Source organism: Ahaetulla prasina, chromosome 2, assembly GCF_028640845.1.
Source record: "Ahaetulla prasina isolate Xishuangbanna chromosome 2, ASM2864084v1, whole genome shotgun sequence".
In the NCBI taxonomy this organism is placed as follows: domain Eukaryota; kingdom Metazoa; phylum Chordata; class Lepidosauria; order Squamata; family Colubridae; genus Ahaetulla; species Ahaetulla prasina.
In genome coordinates, this window is record NC_080540.1 from 110,038,105 (window position 1) to 110,058,003 (window position 19,899).

At 37.1% G+C, this 19,899-nt stretch overlaps 1 protein-coding gene across 1 annotated transcript in view; it reads left to right on the forward strand.

Annotated features, from left to right (window-relative positions):
* Positions 1–19,899, forward strand: part of SLIT3 (slit guidance ligand 3) — a 570,113-nt gene that overhangs the window by 427,681 nt on the left and 122,533 nt on the right. The window contains exons 17-21 of the mRNA XM_058174175.1: positions 7,165–7,308; positions 8,266–8,409; positions 12,011–12,174; positions 15,480–15,612; positions 19,228–19,267. Of these exons, the coding sequence (XP_058030158.1) occupies positions 7,165–7,308; positions 8,266–8,409; positions 12,011–12,174; positions 15,480–15,612; positions 19,228–19,267 (625 nt within the window). The remainder of the gene's footprint in view (positions 1–7,164; positions 7,309–8,265; positions 8,410–12,010; positions 12,175–15,479; positions 15,613–19,227; positions 19,268–19,899) is intronic.

A 19,899-nucleotide genomic window follows, 5' to 3' on the forward strand; every position in this document is an offset into this window, starting at 1 on the left:
ACTTGCATGGATCAGTTCCAAACAGGCTGTGGTCCAGGGATTGGGGGGCCCTACTCTACATGGTGCAGCCTCTGAAGATTACTTTTAAGCTGTAATTGAGCTAAAATGTAGAATCCATCTTTTTGACCAGCCTCTCGCTGGAGATCTGGATGATGCTATGACTCCAACCTCCAGAAATATACTGATAATAAAATTTTTGAGAATGGCATTTGTGGGTTAACAATTTCTCATTGGATATGTATTTAAATTTATTTTAATCTTATTACTGATATATTTTTGTATACGATTGATCATATCAGTTTACTGAGTTATTTTAATGTTCTGATTTTAAAGACTTTCACAAATCCTTTGGAAATAAAACAGTATAAAACTTCAGTAAAAAAAAATAAGTATTTGTGGGCAAAGAATGGGGAACTGGACATGGTCCAGAGACCAACTGCATTTCCTACTTGCCTTGGTGGACTAGATAACAGTAGGAATCAATGCTTAAGAAAGGGAAGGGCTAACATCATTTATAGAAGCACACATGCCAAATAAGGCAGGGAGTTATCAATCTACAGTACATTTCACCTTACTCCATAGACAGTTCCTGGATGGTTCACCCCTTGTGTGCATTTCTCTGTGGAGAAGGAATGTGCCTGAAAGAACGCTTTCATCCAAGTATTGGCAGCTCTTCTTATACTATATGGATGAAGGCAGGATGAAGCCAGCACTTCTAAGTTTGTCCTACTCTGAGTGGCATTAGAAGGCAAAATCAAGGCAGGTAGTTGTTGAAGAACGCCTACCAGATTGATTGCCCTAGGTCTTACCTCATTTTTTAACCCTATAATAGAGGTAGAGCTGTGTTGGCTTGCATTCCCAATTCACCCACCTCTCTCTTGTTACAGTTAGCAGAAATAAAGCATAAATTTTCAGATTTCCAGAGGGAAGTACCATGTTAGATGTGCCATCACGAATTTCTCTGTTCTATGGAGTTTTGTATGCTAATGTTGTTCCTAAGATAAAATTAGCCTTTCATTTTTTACTATGGCAACATATGAACTTACCAGTGTTTGTGAAAATTAAACACAAAGGAGACGCGTCACTCTAATAAGACACCTTAAAGTATATTTGATATGCTACTATTAAGTATATATTGGCAGGCAGCATTCATTTGGAACCTTTGTCTGTTCGGTCAATAAGCCATGTTTAAGCAGCACCAAAGGATTCATTGACACAATTGATTTCAGGGTCAATTGTGTCTCCTTTGAAGAAGTCCCTTAGGACAAATTTACATGATAACTCATCATGAATACTGAAAAGCCATTAAATACTTGCCTGTAATGAATGTGAATTACACATAGTTAGGACTACTGAACTCCCAATGTACTGCTAGCATATGAGAAATATTTCATGAACTTAGGGACAAAATCTTCCAGATGACAAAATATTGACAAATTTACCAATTAAAAGTTTGCACATTATCACACTGAAACTGATATATTGATATAAAACTATTCATGGCTGTGTGGAAGAAAATGTTCTCCTTAAGCTAGCTACACTGAAGCCACTCAACTGAAGGCTCTCAATATAAGAATAACAGACTACTGCAGCCATCAAATACACTAGTCTGTTTTGGGTTCGGTACTGCTAGGTTCATTCTATATTCGTTTTTGACATTCTAGTTTACCCAAATCTAGTTTCAGGGCAGCATGGCATCAATTACACTTATATGATTGATTTATAAGTTTTTGCATGAGTTTTACACTTAGAATGTCAAAAGAAAACCTTGAGGTTGGCTTGGATTCAGAGAGTTCCTTCTAACGGAATACTTCTATGTGTTGGAGGCAGGTTTTTTGCAGGATCAGGAGAACTGGCAGGAAAATTGACCCTAATAAAAGCTCTCCTGGAGACGGCCGCCAAATGATCTTCAAAGGACAGCCGTTCATCCAGGAGGACGCCCAAGTTGCGGACCCTCTCCATTGGGGCCAATGACTCGCCCCCAACAGTCAGCCGCGGCTGCAGCTGACTGTACCGGGATGCCGGCATCCACAGCCACTCTGTCTTGGAGGGATTGGGCTTGGGCCTGTTTCTCCCCATCCCGACCCGTACGGCTTCCAGACACCGGGGCAGCACTTCGATAGCTTCATTGGGGTGGCCCGGTGTGGAAAAGTACAGCTGGGTGTCATCAGCGTACAGCTGGTACCTCACACCGAAGCCACTGATGATCTCACCCAGCGGCTTCATATAGATGTTGAACAAGAGGGGTGAGAGAATTGACCCCTGCGGCACCCCACAAGTGAGGTGCCTCGGAGCCGACCTCTGCCCCCCCGTCAATACCGTCTGCGACCGATCGGAGAGATAGGAGGAGAACCACCGATAAACGGTGCCTCCCACTCCCAATCCCTCCAACCGGCGCAGCAGGATACCATGGTCGATGGTATCAAAAGCCGCTGAGAGGTCTAATAGGACCAGGGCAGAGGAACAACCCCTATCCCTGGCCCTCCAGAGATCATCCACCAATGCGACCAAAGCCGTCTCAGTGCTGTAACCGGGCCGGAAACCGGACTGGAACGGGTCTAGATAGACAGTTTCATCCAGGTGCAAGGGAAACTGATATGCCACCATACTCTCTACAACCTTCACCGTAAAGCGAAGGTTGGAGACCGGACGATAATTACCTAAAACAGCGGGTCAAGGCAGGCTTCTTGAGGAGGGGTCTCACCACCGCCTCTTTCAAGGCGGCCGGGAAGACTCCCTCCACCAAGGAAGCACTCGTAATTGCCTGGAGCCAGCCTTGTGTCACCTCCTGGGTGGCCAGCACCAACCAGGAGGGGCACGGGTCCAGTAAACATGTGGTGGCATTCAACCTACCCAACAACCTGTCCATGTCCTCGGGAGCCACAGGGTCAAACTCATCCCATAAAATATCACCAAGACCACCCTCGGACGCCTCCCCTGAGTCACTGCAATTTTGGTCCAGACCGTCCCGAAGCTGAACGATTTTATCGTATAGATAACCGTTAAACTCCTCAGCACGTCCCTGCAACGGGTCATCCCGCTCCCCCTGGTGAAGGAGGGAGCGAGTCACCCGAAACAAGAATGGGTAAATGTTTTTGACATTCTAGTTTACCCAAATCTAGTTTCAGGGCAGCATGGCATCAATTACACTTATATGATTGATTTATAAGTTTTTGCATGAGTTTTACACTTAGAATGTCAAAAGAAAACCTTGAGGTTGGCTTGGATTCAGAGAGTTCCTTCTAACGGAATACTTCTATGTGTTGGAGGCAGGTTTTTTGCAGGATCAGGAGAACTGGCAGGAAAATTGACCCTAATAGATAAGTATTCTTGCCTAGATTCATGGATAATACACTGCAAGTGTCTCTCAGATGAGTACACAGAATGGCATTTGAAGGGGAGTGAATTGGCAGACAAGAGATTGAAGGTTTCCAAGGAAAACTTCACAAAAAAACATTATTCTACTAATGAGAGATTGCTTTCAGTCCAGCTGGTTATAAAGTCAGGAGGGGTTGGGAACTTTTGTTTGTTTGTTTTCTTGTTTGTTTTTACAGGCAAATAAATTTTGCAGCTTATTTAGAAAATGATCTTGTAGTCTACAGGGGCAAAGATGCATGAATTTTGATGCCATTTTGAAGTCGTCAATGGATTTTCCAGGTTACATTTAATCTGAAAGGAAGGCTTTTTCTCTCAGTAATAGAATCTGATTAGGAGGTGTGTGTGTGTTTGCCGTTTAACTTTTTGCTTTGCATGTAGTGACTGGTTGTTTTAAATTCAGCATCATCTTCCTTTAAGGTAAATGTGACAATTCACACTGTATCGTTGCATACATCTCTTTCCCTAAAAGTGATTCAAAGAACCTGTTCAGGTTTTCAAAAGGCTGAGACAAACATAATCTTTGGGGACATTTATTATTAGACAAAAAGGCAGGATAATTGTAAAAGCAATTCTTATATTCTTAGGATTCAGAAAAGGATGCTTAAATTCATTGTTCATTGGATAATAGTTCAGCACCAAATGATTTTTTTTTTTTAAAAAGAAGAAGATAAAATTCTTCCTGAGCTGTTGCTGACATTAAACATAAAGGCAAATCTGATATAGTTATCAGTGAAATGCATGAAGTCATTTTATAAGAGTTTCCATGATTATGGTTGGTTTTGTGCTTTATTGTTACTGCTGCTTTATTGTATTCCACTCAGACAGCAAGAAAGCTGATGGGTCACAAGCTGTACAGTCAGGCTGCCTTGGCTGTTCAGAAAACAGAAAACAGACTACCAGTTCCTCCTACAAGCCTAATCCCAGTCTTCCAAATTAGTTTTGCCCAGTGATGACTACAGGTAGTCCTCGATTTGCAACAGTTTGCTTAGTGACTGCTCAAAGTTACAACGGCAGTGAAGAAAGTGACCTATGACCATTTTTCACACTTATGACCATTGTAGCACCCCCATGGTCATGTGTTTTACATTTGAATGCTTGAAAATTGATTCACATTTATGACTGTTGCACTGCCCTGGGGTCATGTGATCATCTTTTGCGACCTTCTGACAAGCAAAGTCAATGGGGAAGCCAGATTCACTTAACAGTTGAGTTACTAACTTAACAACTGTAGTGATTCACTTAACAACTGTGGCAAGAAAAGTCGTAAAACGGGGCGAAACACACTTAACAAATGTCTCACTTAGCAACAGAAATGTTGGGCTCAATTGTGGTTGTAAGTGGAGGACTACCCTTATTACAATGAATAGATGTTATAAAGCATATGAACCAGAATTATCCTGCTTGGAAAGTGGTTCTTTCTTCACCTTATAAACTCATACTTTAAACACCACAGTGTCTTGTCTAATATATTTTCAATAATCTTCCTTAGTAAAGTTTTCTTTCTGAAACCAGACTTTGTAAAAATAACAGAAAAGCAGGCATCAGTTGTTTCTGTAGACTAAAACCACTCTGAAACATGGTTTTACATAACTTTTATGAATGCATTTTTACTGTTGCATATTTTCTAGTGCAGGGTGTCCAACTCAATTTAATTGAGGTCCGCATCAGGGTTGTATTTGACCTTGGTGGGGGTGGGGGGGCGCCTCGGGTGGTCCAAGCGCTCTGCCAGGGAAAACGGGCTCCTAAGTGTCATTTCTGGCTGTGACGGCCTCCTGCAACCCTCTGCCATGTGCCCTCCTGAGCTCTGATTTTGCTGGCGGAGGGACTGCAGGCCGGTCCTTTGCTGTTTCCAGGGTGGCCCCCTGGGCCAGATCTAAGCACCTTTGGGTCAGATCCAGCCCACAGGAGTTTGACAATCCTGTTCTAGTGCATTGTTTTAACTGTAAAATAATAAAAATAATGCTTTAAATATTACTATCGAAATGTATTTATTTAATTCATCAAATTTCTAGCCCGTTGAGTCTTCTGCATTGGTAGTAATAATGTCTAAAATATAACAAAAAAATTAAAAACACTATTGGATTTAAATATAAATAATAATATAAATTAGTTGTCAATAGCTATTATCCCTAGTAAGAGATGTAGCCTGTTCATCTTTAAACAGGGTAAATCTCTCCTTTAATCATGATAACATAATGTCCTCTTCAGTAGAATTAGAATAGAATAGAATTTTTTATTGGCCAAGTGTGATTGGACACACAAGGAATTTGTCTTGGTGCATATGCTCTCAGTGTACATAAAAGAAAAGATACGTTCATCAAGGTATCTATCATAAATGAAGTAATTGATAAATGAAGTAATGCAGGCTGATTTCTTTGAAACCTATTAAATGGAATAGAATGTTCTGGGAATACAAAAAATGAAACAAATATAATAAAAGGATTCTAAGTATAATTTACAAGATAGCAGATAAAACTGGGGTTTTAAATGTTAATGGATTTTATGGGTTTCCTATCTGCAATCAAATTTCTGGTTTCCTGGTGCAAGTATGTAGCATTTTAAAATAAAAGCAGATGTCCTAAAGAAATTTAAATGAGAACAGGTTGGATGCTCTGCTGGCACAGTGATGCCACATGTTGTATTTGTTCTGAAACTGATATGGTAGAAATCATTGGAATAATGGGCAGTAATGTGATTATTTTTTTTAAAAAAATGAAATATTCAAAAGTGTGGCATGAATTCAACATGAATAACAATTCTGAAAAAGAAAATACCATTGCCATGCCAAAACAAAAAACAAAAAAAACTTTTCGGTTTTAGCAGCAGTGGGTTTTTTCTTTTTTTCCGGTCTACCAACTCTTTTCCAACTTAATGAGTGAGCCTGTATTTTTGAATTTCTTTCAGAGAAGAAAATTTTAGAAAAATTCTCTAAAGTAGAATATGACATTTCTTTATGTTAGGCCAGGGGTCAGCAACCTGTGGCTCTAGAGCCACATACGGCTCTTTCATCCCTCTGCTGTGGCTCCCTATTGCTGGTCAGCACCACAATTGATAGGGCTTTCGGTTAGGACAAGTAGGGGAAAAAGAGGAGGAGGAGACTCTATGGTGGTGGAACCGGACTTCCAGTCAGCAGAGGAAAAAGGACACCACACTAGGAGAAGACTATGATGGGGGAACCGGACTTCCGGTCGGCTCCAGAATTGAATGGGGGCTTCCAGTTAGGACCTTTGTGGCCCTTTGAGTGTTTAAGGTTGCCAACCCCTGTGTTAGGCAAACAGAATGTGTGGAAGTAATATTATTTCTAAGCAATTCAAATGCTTCATCTTGTTCCTTGTACTATCTTTTCTTCAACCAAGTGTAGACCTTATAAAGAAACTTCACCCTGTGGGGCATTTCAGATTAAGAAGTGTCAGCAGACATGGAGGCTGCAGAGTGATGGAAAGTTGTGTAACTAACACTAGCAGCAATTCAGTAGCAGTTCCATCAGTAAAAGAGGCTCAAAAAAAAAAAAAAAACCACCAAGAGAAATTGGAAAGAAATCCTCAAAGAAAAAAAACTTCCCCAAGAAAGAAGAACTAGATCACAGAAGCCTCTTTCCTCTTGGAAAGAAACTGAAATATTGCAATTCAGATTTAAGCATAGCCCTGAAAATTAAATTGGTTCCATTCTTTTAGCTTTGTTTCAGCTATTGTTCACCTCTTTGTTGCCAGCGCAAACATGCTTGCATTTATCTTATATAAAACATATGTTAAATAATGCTGCCTGTGAATCTGTTTCCTCTTACAGAAATTTAAGTAATAACAAGATCAAAGAGATCCGTGAAGGCACTTTTGATGGGGCAGCGGGAGTGCAGGAACTGATGTTGACAGGGAATCAGCTGGAATCTGTGCACGGACGAATGTTTAAAGGTCTCACAGGACTCAAGACGCTGTAAGTATAAAGTCTGTTTGCTCTTTTAGATGTGGAGGAGAAAGAAGTGAAGGAATACTGCCTGTTGTGAATGTACAGTAATAGACGTGATGTCAGGAAAATGATTGGGAATGAAGAGGAAAGTATTACAGATCATCAATTTCCCCAAATCAGTTGAATGGATTATTGAAGCTGTTGTAATAATTTCCTGGGTTGAATTTCTGACAGCCTTGAATATCACCAATTGGCACAAATGAAACTACCTCTGTTTGTTTCCAGACTGCCCTTTTCTTCAGAAGTATTTTTTTAAAAAAACAAACAAACTTGGATCAATTGCCCAATGCATTCAATAGACGCTGTGATTTTCAGTGGCTGATAAAAAAAAGGGGAGAAAAAAGAAAATAAAACCAACAAAACCAAACATAAAACATATCGTTAACATGAAGATTGTTTACTAAGATTGTATACAGTCCATATATGAATTGGGAATGTCTAGCTAAACTTGCTGATGTTGGAAAGCAAAGGAGACTTAGTTCTATTTACTTGGAAAAGAAATCACCAGAAATCACAGGGCTGTATGATTGGGAAGTCAAAATACATTCCACAAGACAGCAGTGGATGATCGCTTCCATATTGCTATGTAATAGTGCACAAGAAAGCTTTTCTTCTGCAGCCTCATTAAACTATGTAGGATAGGTTGAGAAAAACTTAAAGGAAGGCTTCATGTGTTGATTACTCTCAATTTAATAATTCCCAAATTATCCTGAATCCTACCTTATATTTGAGTGGAAATAGAAGCCCCCCCATGTCAACCTATTTTACTTTTTCCAGGAGATCTGGATACACTGGCCAATTCTGAAGCACCCCATGCTTCTTTTGATCATCTTGTTTCACAGAATAATTCCCTTTTTGTGTTTTTCCCTGCTCCCTCTCCAACATAAATTCAGTAAGTCTAATTTTATGTTTGAATCTTTTCAGGATGCTCAGGAGCAACATGATCAGTTGTGTAAACAATGACACATTTACAGGACTGAGCTCAGTAAGGTTACTGTCGCTGTATGACAATCGGATTACTACAATAACTCCAGGAGCCTTCAATACTCTTGTTTCTTTATCTACAATGTAAGTCAGCTGTTATCACTTAAGATATTGCATTTACTTTATTGTCACTGCTTTCCTTTAATTATGTGAACCTCCCCAAATATTGGAATAATCCTGGGGAATATTCCAGAGCTTCATGCATGTCACCTTAATAATTTTCAAAGTAAAGGGAGATTTTAACTGGTAATTAGTATTCTTGTTCTCATGTTGCAGCTACAAGGCCTAATGGGAGAAGAAGACTGTGAGAAGTGGTATTTCTCACACTTGGCAACTTTGAGATGTGTGGACTTCAATTCTCAGAAATCCCTAGCCAACATGAATTCTGGGAATTGAACTACACACGTCTTAAAGTAGTCAAATTTGAAAAATTCTGTCAATGGAAATTCTCAGTCATTCAGGTCAAAGATGAAAAAGTACCTTTGGGACATATGAAAAACTCTGTTTTAAAGGGTATCTTAGAAGAGACAATGTCTAAATTGGATGAGATGGTGAAGGCTTCATAGTTCAGGTATTATTAATTATTAGAGCTGTTACATTTTGGAGTGGATAGTCTCCTGGAATTAAGTTTAAGGATCCTGGTTTATAAAAGGCTGAACAAATGCCCTCATTTCTATTTGTGAAGATTCTTTTTTCAAAGATATCCAAAGGAGTATTTATTTTATTTTATTCTGGTTTGTTTGATTTGGTTTGGTTTATTATTTTATTTTATTTGACTTTCTATCTTACTATAGGGTAGTTCTGGGAGGCTCACAGTTACATATATAGTTAAAACATAAAAATACATTAAAACCAAGGACACACAGAGAAGGGGAGGAGGTGGGATTTGTTATTAATCAAACACCTCCATTGCGCTGTTCCCCCACTGAGGCTCCAAGCCAATTGGCACAGCCACATCTTTAGGCCCTTAGAAAAAGATAGGATTGGGGCCAACCTCACATTCGGTGACAAGATGTTCCAGAAAGCAGGAGCAACAGCAAAGAAGGCCCTACTCCTGGACCCCACCAGCTGGAATAATCGGCTGACGGAACCTGAAGCATGCCTCCTCTGCTAGCAAAGTGGTATGGACCACCCAGTAGGGTGAAATGGTCCTTCAAGTAACTATGATCATCACCATATTCAGCATTCCCGCTTTCCCCTAGCAAATATAATGGAAATTACTGTTACAATCCAGCAGGTGCTTATGCTAGTGGCTAGTGTATTGTAAGAGCTTTGTCTTTGGTCCTTGGTGTGGCTGAAAAAAGAGATATTCACTGAGGCCTGATCCTTGATAGATTGAGCAAAATTATTTTATGGGACAAATCAGTTTTCCTGGCTCACAGCAATAGTATAAATGTTCCATTACAAGCATCATTTGAATTTTAATTTCATGACTCAGATCCTTCAGGCCTTTTACTAATCTCTCTACCACAGATCCAATGGCTTTTGTTCTGGTTTACTTTTTCTGTGTGTATTAAGAGTCTTTGAAGTGTTTTATTTGTATGCCTTATCATTCTTTACTTTAATTACCACTTAAGTATTCTCACATTTCTTTCCAATTTTTAACTTGGCAAAACCTGTATTTATTTTCCCTGCCCTTCTAGACTTTTAAAGTTACTCCCTTCATTTGGGTTTTAGACAGACCTTGTATTCTGTGCCACAATAATTAAGAACAGCTACGTAATTACAATCCCAACAATAACAATTGCAGAAGGAAGAATAGATACCTTTAATATTTTTTCCTAGTTTGGTTAGACTAAAGAAAATTGGATAGTGATGGTTTGGTTTTGAGATCTCCATAGCATTTTGTTCATGTCAAACCATATGCAAGAGTGTGTGTGTGTGTGTGTGTGCGCGCGCGCTTTATACCATACATATTTATTTATTTATTTATTTATTTGATTTTTATACCGCCCTTCTCCCGAAGGACTCAGGGCGGTGTACAGGCAAAAGTAAAAAACAGACAATACAATATACAATTTAAAATGCAAGTTAAAAAACTTATTATAATTAGCCTAAAAACTTTAAAATATATAAAAAACTAAAACCCCATTTAAAATTAGTAATAAGAAATTTAAAATCGATAAAACTTAAGCCAGCCCCGCGCGAGTGAAAAGATGTGTCTTCAGTTCGCGGCGAAAGGTCCGAAGGTCGGGTATTTGGCGTAAACCCGGGGGAAGCTCGTTCCAGAGTGTGGGAGCCCCCACAGAGAAGGACCTTCCCCTGGGGGCCGCCAGCCGACATTGCTTGGCGGACGGCACCCTGAGAAGTCCCTCTCTGTGAGAGCGTACGGGTCAGTGGGAGGCATGCGGTAACAGTATGAAGAGTCACTGAAAACTGTAATATGAACATGAATAATGTTAGGGTTTTTTTTCAAATTTAATCACAGATATAAATGCAAGCATGCCATTAATACCAAACAATTGTCATTCCAACTGGATCGCAATAGTTAACCTCTGTTTTGGGAGGAAGAGGTTGCCTTTCACCCCAAACATAATTACAATTAATTAACTATGTTTCAGAAAACTTCATTTGTTTACTTCTCGTGATATTTCCGTGACTGTTATGAGAGAAACACTTGATCTACGTGCTTAGATATAGCAAGATATTTTTTTAATAATGCGACATCTTTGAGTTTTGCACAATAAAATGCATTGTCTATTCCTTTAAATCATATTGGCTGTTAGGTTTTCCAGTAGCACAAAGATCAATAATTTTGCTCTGAAAACAGGTTCAGCTTTGCCTTAATATCAATAAATTTCAGTAACTATTTATTTATATGCAGTCCAAATTCCCAACTCATCTTTAGCTATTATTTTAACTGAAGTTTTCTGTTTGAGGCTATGGAGCAAATTGACTAAAATATATCATGTCATATGCCTCATCTCCTTTTAGTTCATATTTCAGCAATTACTATAGCATTTCAAAATAACCAAACTGAACTGCACATTAATTTAAACATGTTACTAGCAGTCCTTCGTTCCTTCCTTCCTTCCTTCCTTCCTTTCAAAATGCTGGTTGGGTAACTTATAAGACTGAACCAGAGGTAAGGAACCTATGACTTTCCTGATGTTGCTGAATTACAGCACCCAGAATTCCTCTCCACTGATCCTGTTCTTGTGACTGTTCAAAATTGTAATTTAGCAACACCTGAAGGGCATCAATTTCTAATCCACTCTAGACTATTGTTGTTTGCCATAAAGAGACGCTTGTGGTTATTGGAAAAAAAATCTCTTTAAAAAGATATGGCATTCACATATCAGATTAACTTGTATTCTTTGGAGCTTCTGAGACTGATCAGGCTGTCTTCATGTGATGCAGAGGCAGCACACAAATCAAGAGCTTCTGTTTACAAGATTATTTAGCAAAAGCTAACTATTTCCATTTTAAAATATACCACAGATTGAGCTAGTACATGATAAAAAACCTAATGACAACAGAATTTGTTAGCCGGGCAGATTTTTCATTTTGATGTCTTGTTTTTGAGGGGGGGGGGGAAACAAAAACAAAAAAACATGTTAGGCATGCAGCTACCTTTGTAAAATTAATTTATTACCAGAAGTTTGAATGTCAATTAGCTTTCGAAAAATCTATGTCTTGATTTCTTCAATAGCTGACTGCATTTTTTCCCTCATTTTTCATCTAGCAATTTGCTATCTAATCCATTTAACTGCAACTGCCATTTAGCATGGTTGGGGAAATGGTTAAGGAAGAGAAGGATTGTCAGTGGAAATCCACGTTGCCAGAAACCTTTCTTCTTAAAGGAGATTCCAGTTCAAGATGTTGCTACACAGGATTTCACATGTGATGGTAAGCACATTTCTAGAACGTGATAATGAGATCATATTAAATATTTCAATAGTATAAGTATGATATTTCAGACAAATATGAATGCACATACTCAGAGATGAAGCTTTTCTCCACATATAGATTAAAAGATTTTTTTTCTCCTATAGGTCTCAGAAAGGAAAAATAGCCAAAGTATACTAGGAAGTAGGGATTTAAGTGAGTTCTCTATTTGACATTATCAGGAAGTCTAAGAATTTGGCGAAATATATTAACCATTGGCCTACATTCAAAATCTCATTCTTGGGGATTAGCCAGAGTGATTAATTAATTTGTCCATCAAGATACTCTGAGCAACCATATCAAGAAACCTTCTTCAGTATGACCTTTCCCCAAATAGGCCTTTTAGGTCTTCTGGTATTACACCCCTTATTGCTATAATTGAATCCACCCACTTCACTGTCCATCTCTTTTTCTTATATTTCTCAGCAATTTAGACTTTGCTAAAGAGCTACTGTTTTAAATACATGTGTCCAAAATTAGTTAATCTTGACATGATTGACACAGTTGGAGGTCTTTGTATAATCACTGATTATATCAATTTACCTTGACTTATTTTTGGTGTTCTTTTCTCAGATACCCAGTATGCATTGACAATCTCTTTTTCTTCAGCTTCTTTTAGCAATAGCACTTAGACTTATATACCGTTTTACAGTGCTTTTACAGCCCTCTCTAAGCAGTTTACAGAGTCAGCATATTGCCCCAACTATCTGAGTCCCCATTTTACCCACCTCAAAAGGATGGAAGGCTGAGTCAACCTTGAGCCAGTGAGATTTGAACTGCTGAACTGCAGCTAGCAGTCAGCTGACGTAGCCTGCAGTACTACACTCTAACCATTGTGCCATCTCGGCTCATATTTTAGCAGTATCTACCTCGGCTAATTTTAGCAGCATTTTATTTATTTATTTTATTTATTTATTTGTCGTAACAATATATACAAGCATTGCATAAGGGGTTATATAATATATGAACGTATATATGAGGAGAAACGAGGTACTATAAACATATATATACATAGGGGAAGAAACAATAGGACAGGAACGGTAGGCACGTTTGTGCTCTTATGCACGCCCCTCTTTCCATGTAGGGATGCTAAACTACATTGGATTACCCTAAGCATTATTTTGATATTAAGGCTGTTGTACAGTAGTTTTCACATTCTTTTAAACCTTTCTTTTGGCATTAGGATGATCTCTGCCAATCTGTTGGCTGCTGTATTGTTCTTTAGATTTTCTGGCATAGTTTAGTTAGAATCTGTACTAATTCTTCTTTTCTTGCTTACTGTACTTTTTTAGAGATTTCATCATGCCTGTAGCTTTCCAGCTTGGTCATGAAGTGAGAGTTAATCTAGCTTCATTTTCTAGTGAAAAGCCTTAACATTTTTGAAATGAAAAAATTGAAACCAACATTCCAAACTCCTGCACATAAGAGTGCAAAACACAGACTTTGTTTCTGCAGTATTATTTGGCTGTTGTTTATTTTAATTACTTTTCTAATGGAAATTGGAACTTTTGCCAGCATAATAAAAGACTATAGTCTGTTCATTTTATTAGACCCATTCAAGCATTGAAGTCATTGTTCAAAACTGAAGCCAATGACCTTATAACATTGTGAGTCCTGTTCAGTTGAAACAATGAAAATGATTTTGAGAATAACCACCAAACGGCAGGTAGATAATTTTGTGGATTGTGAAACATTAAGTTATTTTTTTTTTAATTGGCTGCCTTTAAAGATTATTCTACAAAGTTTTTCTAAGCATGTTTAGATACCACCATTTGCCTGTATCTAGTGCTTTGTGAACCCACATGCTAATTTTGGAAGAAATCCATGACTTAATAGTCTTAACTGAAAGGCTTACTTTCATAGCAGGAACTCTCTTCCTCTCCAACTGTGAGGTTTAATTTGTTTTATAAAATCTGCTTTGTACAAATGAACACCCATGTTTCAGCTATTAGGTATTTTTATGCACATGCACGTGGATCTCTAGTTCTCGGTGAAAGCATAGCTGATCTTGTTGCTTGATGCGCATTATGCTTGTTAAAAACAACAAGACTCATGATTTAAAAAATTAAGGAACGCATCGTATTAATATTGAAAGTCTGGCATATTGAATAAATTGTTCACCATGTCAGGAAACAAATGGATGTTTTTCAGAGAGGTTTTTTTTTTTGAAAGGATAAACATGGCAAATGTTTTGAAATAATTCAGATCTGTACTTTAGTCAGTAAACTACAGCACCAAGTAAGTGATCCATTATAAATGCATTTTCTTTTTGGTCAACTTAAATACAGCATTTTTTTTCAAATATAGTATGTTGCTGTCAGTTGCAGGATGACAGCAATTGTGCCTATGATTTCATGGGTGGAGTAAGTAAATATTGAAAATTAAAATCACCCAAACCCCAAATTGATCTCATGCAGGAACACAAAAGATTTTATTTTTAAAGATTTTAAAGATTTAATTTTAAAATATTGTTTTTTAATGCAAATTTAGGGCGATTCAGTGGGTGCAGTTTTGGGAGGCTCATGGTCACCTATCTGCTGATTTATCTTTTGAGGAGTAAATCAATTATCCTTAGCAATAATATAAATAAAACAGCAATACAAAAAGTTTATGCTGGTTTATGAAACAGAGCTCATATGGTTGGAGCATTTAATTAATCGTATTTTCATATAGAGACCCAGTTTAGTGTAGTAATTCAGGGAACAGACTAGAAACCAGGAGACTGTGAGTTCTAGTCCTGCCTTTAGTCTCTAAGAATCAGACACAATTGGACAGGAAAAAATAGTCATATTTTTTTTCTTATGGAAACAATTTTTATTTCCTAAGGGCCTTCTGTCTCCCTACCCATCTTTTTGACCTGCAAACAATATATAAGCACACAGACAAACCCATCTAAATTTACTCCAAATGAAAATGTTTATAACTAGATACATATTATCAGTATTGACACTGGGATTAAAACAGTCTAAAGCAAAGGACGATAATGTAGCCTGAAAATGATGATTTGTAAATACCCTGTTTCCCCCAAAATAAGACATCTCCTGATAATAAGCCCAATTGGGCTTTTGAGCGCATGGCAATAAGGCCAAGCACTTATTTCAGGGTTCAAAAAAATATAAGATAGGGTCTTATTTTCTGGGAAACATGGTAGTGGTTGTAGTAGATTTACATGAGGGGAGCTAATGTGTTAGAAATGAACTTTCTCAGTTTTATCCTATCTGTATTTATTAACATTATTTCCATCTACTTTCTCTACTTTTTTGTAGGCAACACTGAAAACAGCTGTCATTTCTCTCCCCGTTGTCCAGACCAATGCACCTGTGTGGACTCTGTAGTTCGTTGCAGTAATAAAGGGTTGCAGTTCCTCCCAAAAGGGGTCCCCAAAGATGTGACTGAACTGTAAGTCATGTTGTCACAACTTGTAAAATTGTATGTAAGAAGAATTGTAAGAAGTGAGACGTAAAAAGTTAGTTTCAATTTTGTCAGATTACAAAAAAATTGTTTTTCTTTCAAATCAGAATACTGAGATGCACCATTCTAAACCAAATGCAAACTAATAGCAGGACTAAGTCAATGCCTGAAGCAATGCCATAGGTTAACATCCTGAGATTCTGTTGCCTCAATACTTTTCTACAGAGATATTGCCTCTGTATCTCTGCACCCTAGTAGGGAGATAGTAGCAAGTTATGCAAAATTCCAATTTATATAGTTCAAAAACTAAGTCATAAAAATGGGAGATTTATAGGACAAAAATATCCCAACACCCAAACCCAATGATAACCAAACAGAATGAGTTTCTCCAAAACATCGCTTTTATTATATACGTCATTAATTATACAATCACAAACAGTTTATAAATATCTACAGTAGGATCATGGTTAAAATACCATATGTAATTCTGATCACAGTATAGTAAAACGGTGAAAATGCAGAAAAGGAAAAATAAAAAGATCAACAGGTAAAATTAACCCTCATTAGTGGGTTGGCTTTTTAGCTTATTAAAAAAAGATTAAATTTGTGGGGAAGAGAATATGATAGAAGACATGAATATTTTTTTTCTTTCAAAAGATTAAACCTCATGGTCACCTAAAAAAACTAATGGTTGATCAGAAATGCTATTCACATTGTGAAGAGATACCTTCCAGATTTACAACCATATGTGAGAATGGTGACAAACGGAATAGATTTGAAAAGGGATTATGCAGATTTAAGGTTGTTAAGGCTTTGATGATTACTATTGTATTTGTGCGTGGGTTATGTGTCTGTGTCTAAGGAATAATGGTAGTACATTTATAACTATCAACTAGAATCATGAGTGAGAATAAACTCCTGTTTGTGGGTTTTCCACTGGCATCTAGTTGGAATAGAAAACGGGAGTAGATTGTGCTTTGATCTGATCAACCAGCCTTTACAATTCTCAGTTCCTTTCATTCACTGAAGGATGGATTATTTGGTTGCAATCTAGGAAGACCTATATGAATGCAAAATATGTATGCAAAGCAATGACACATTTTACTTTCATGGTAAAGTTTAAAGGGGCTAATATTATAGATATTAATCATGTGAATTATATGTGCAACAGGAAGGGATGGCTTTTCATTTGCTTCTAATGTTATTTTTTATACAAAAAAAATACAAAATGCATTTGATTGGGCTATCAAATCTGGCTTTCATTAACTCTACAAACATTAATGGAAACAAAGACATGTAAACAGGACAGATTCTTTGCTGGAGAATGCTGTTTGCCCCAGCACCAACTTTATATTAACTAATGCTAATATGTGGTTATATGTTTGGATTTTTTCTAAGCTCTGTGTAAAGCAGGCAATAAGAGTTGGAATTTGTCATATCTAGCTTTATCATGTAATTGTAGTATAGAACATTAGAAATTTTTGAAAATGTGGCTCTGATATTCATCATATGAAACTGTAATTGATTTTCACAGTGAAATGTGTATATATTGAATGGTATTTCATCTATAGTCTATATACTTTTTATATACTTTCATGTGTGTGTGTGTTTTGGGGGAGATGCTTCTTTAATTTCATTCCAAGGACTATCAGAGCTACAGCAGCCATCTCAAATTAGTTTTTCTTCTTATTAGTAAAATAAAAGGAAAAATGAAACAGCGCCACTATTCCTTTCTCCATTGAAGAAATTGGATTTCCCATATTAGATTAATTGGTAGACAGGAACAAAATGCCTTATAATAATATGAAATGTTTCCTCAAGAAAAAATAATATACAAAAGCAGTGATATGGAAGGTCCTTATGCCAATTCATTATTGTATTTTAAGACCACTTAATAAAGCTCCTTTGGTAAATTACCAAAATGCTAAATGCAAAGAATGCCCAATTACAGTTAAAGTAACTGTAACTCATTTATAATTGTCAGTTTGCTTCTTCATTTTTTTTTCCTTGCCTCCCCTTGGCAACTCTGGTGTTCACAAATTTTGGTAAATATTTTTCCTGTTTAAAAATCTATGTATCAAACAGTGCTCAGGATCTTTTAAAGCCTACTAAAGCTCTCTGGTACCTCCCTCCACCTCCATCTTAAATTTACAAATATATGAATTAGAGTAACCTTATTCTTCAATAACACAATAACATTTATCTCTGCAATAGCTTCCTTTTAGATTGCTTCCAAGCATGATGAATGGGTGTGGTTATCTAAAAGATAAGTCAAAAGCCATGTGAAAAGCAGTATTTCTGGTTAAATAAATGTGAATGTCTAAACCTGCAAAGGTAATAGACTATACTCTGTGGCTGATTGATCCTAGCAGATTTCAATAATAAGGGAATCTGTTAGTGAGGAAAACAATGCTTTGGTTTGATCATCATTTTTGGAGTGTATAAAAGCAAAAATCCAAAACCAGTAGTGGGTTTCACCATAGTTTGTTGTTCCTGCTGTTGTTCTTTTTGGAACTAAATGTTTTTTTTAAATTTCATTTTGTCACAAAAATATACAAACATCGATATAAAACAACATCATATAAGAAAAATATATATATAAGCAAAAGAATGCAACAACTATGTTAATTTGATATAATGAAAAGGAACAATAGGACAGGAAGGTAGGCACATTTGTGCTCTTATGCAAACCCCTTATAGTCCTCTTAGGAATGGGGTGAGGTCAAAAGTAGACAGTTTTTGGTTGAAGATTTTGGGATTTTGAGTAGAGACTATAGAGTCAGGTAATGAGTTCCAAGCGTTAACAACTCTGTTACAGAAGTCAATGAATGTTGTTAAGAAAATGAAGCATTATTATAATATCCTTCAAGAGTTAATTCAGTGAGACAAATGCAGTTAAATATTCATGGAGCATCACACAGTCTTCAGAATATGAGCTTAGATCCTATCCTTCCCATTAACTTTTCCCAGATCTATTCTGGTATTCCTAAAAGAGTCAAGAGCTGGCAATTTTGACATCTGGTGTTGTTTTGTTCTCTGTCATCCATAGAACCTTTAATTTGTAAAGAAATTTGAGTGCCTGGCTTTTTGTTGCTATTACTCTGAGCATTGATGTTGTCTTGTTTTACTTATTTGATCAGTCAGATATAAGTGTGTATCTGATGGTGTCTATTTACAAATGAACCAGTCTGAAATGATTTTTTTTTTTGCTCCACTCTCCCCCACCCCCACTATGGCCCTGACATTGCAATTAGTGATTGATTGGTTGCAGGACTTGCTACAGAAGATTTGAGAGCACTGAGCTTATAGGTTGTTGAGCAAGAAGGCCTGTTGCATGAGTAGTGTTGGATGGTTCCTAGAGATAGAAGCCCAAAATCAGAACCTTACTGTAAATTTCAGGTCCATTTTCTTTTTCTTCAGAGCAAAAGTTGTGCATAGAACCAATACATTCAAACTTTTTTCTTTAACACGCAAAAAAATATGACTTCAGTAACAGAGTTGTTAATGCCTGGAATGCACTACCTGACTCTGTGGTCTCCTCCCAAAATCCCCAAAGCTTTAACCAAAAACTATCTACTATTGACCTCACCCCATTCCTAAGAGGTCTGTAAGGGGCATGCATAAGAGCACCAGCGTGCCTACCGTTTCTGTCCTAATGTTCCCTTTGATTGTATCCAATTCGTATGGTTATTTCATGCTTATACTTATATATACTGTTGTGTTTGATAAATAAATAAATAAATAAATAAATAAATAAATAAATAAATAAATTTGTTTCATTGATTCATGCATATATTACACATAACACTCAGTATTTATTTCTCCATTGGAACACTTGTGTTACAATACTGCGAACACAAGTGGTGTTGTTGCTGTTAACTGCAGCACCTTTGCTTGGCACTGCAGATCACCATGATCTCATAATAATGTCCTTGTAATCTAATTGTCCTTTTGTTAATTTCTGGGAACAGCCTACATTTAGGAGTCATGAAAAGTGATGGAATTTTTCAAAAATTCCAGATTCAAAATGGTGTAGCAATTAATACTGCTGAAATTGACATTTTTTGATTCTGTATAATCAAATGTAACTATTTTTGTGTTTGCTTACAGTTATCAAAAAGTGGCTGGGAGGAAAGCAGTATTAAACTGAGATGATTCATAACTATGTGTTTCATTTTGTTGTTATACTGATATTTTAAATGAATACAGGGTATGTCTAAAGATAATGCAAGTACTGATGTGACTGAGATGCTCCAACCTTCAGTGATGTTTCTG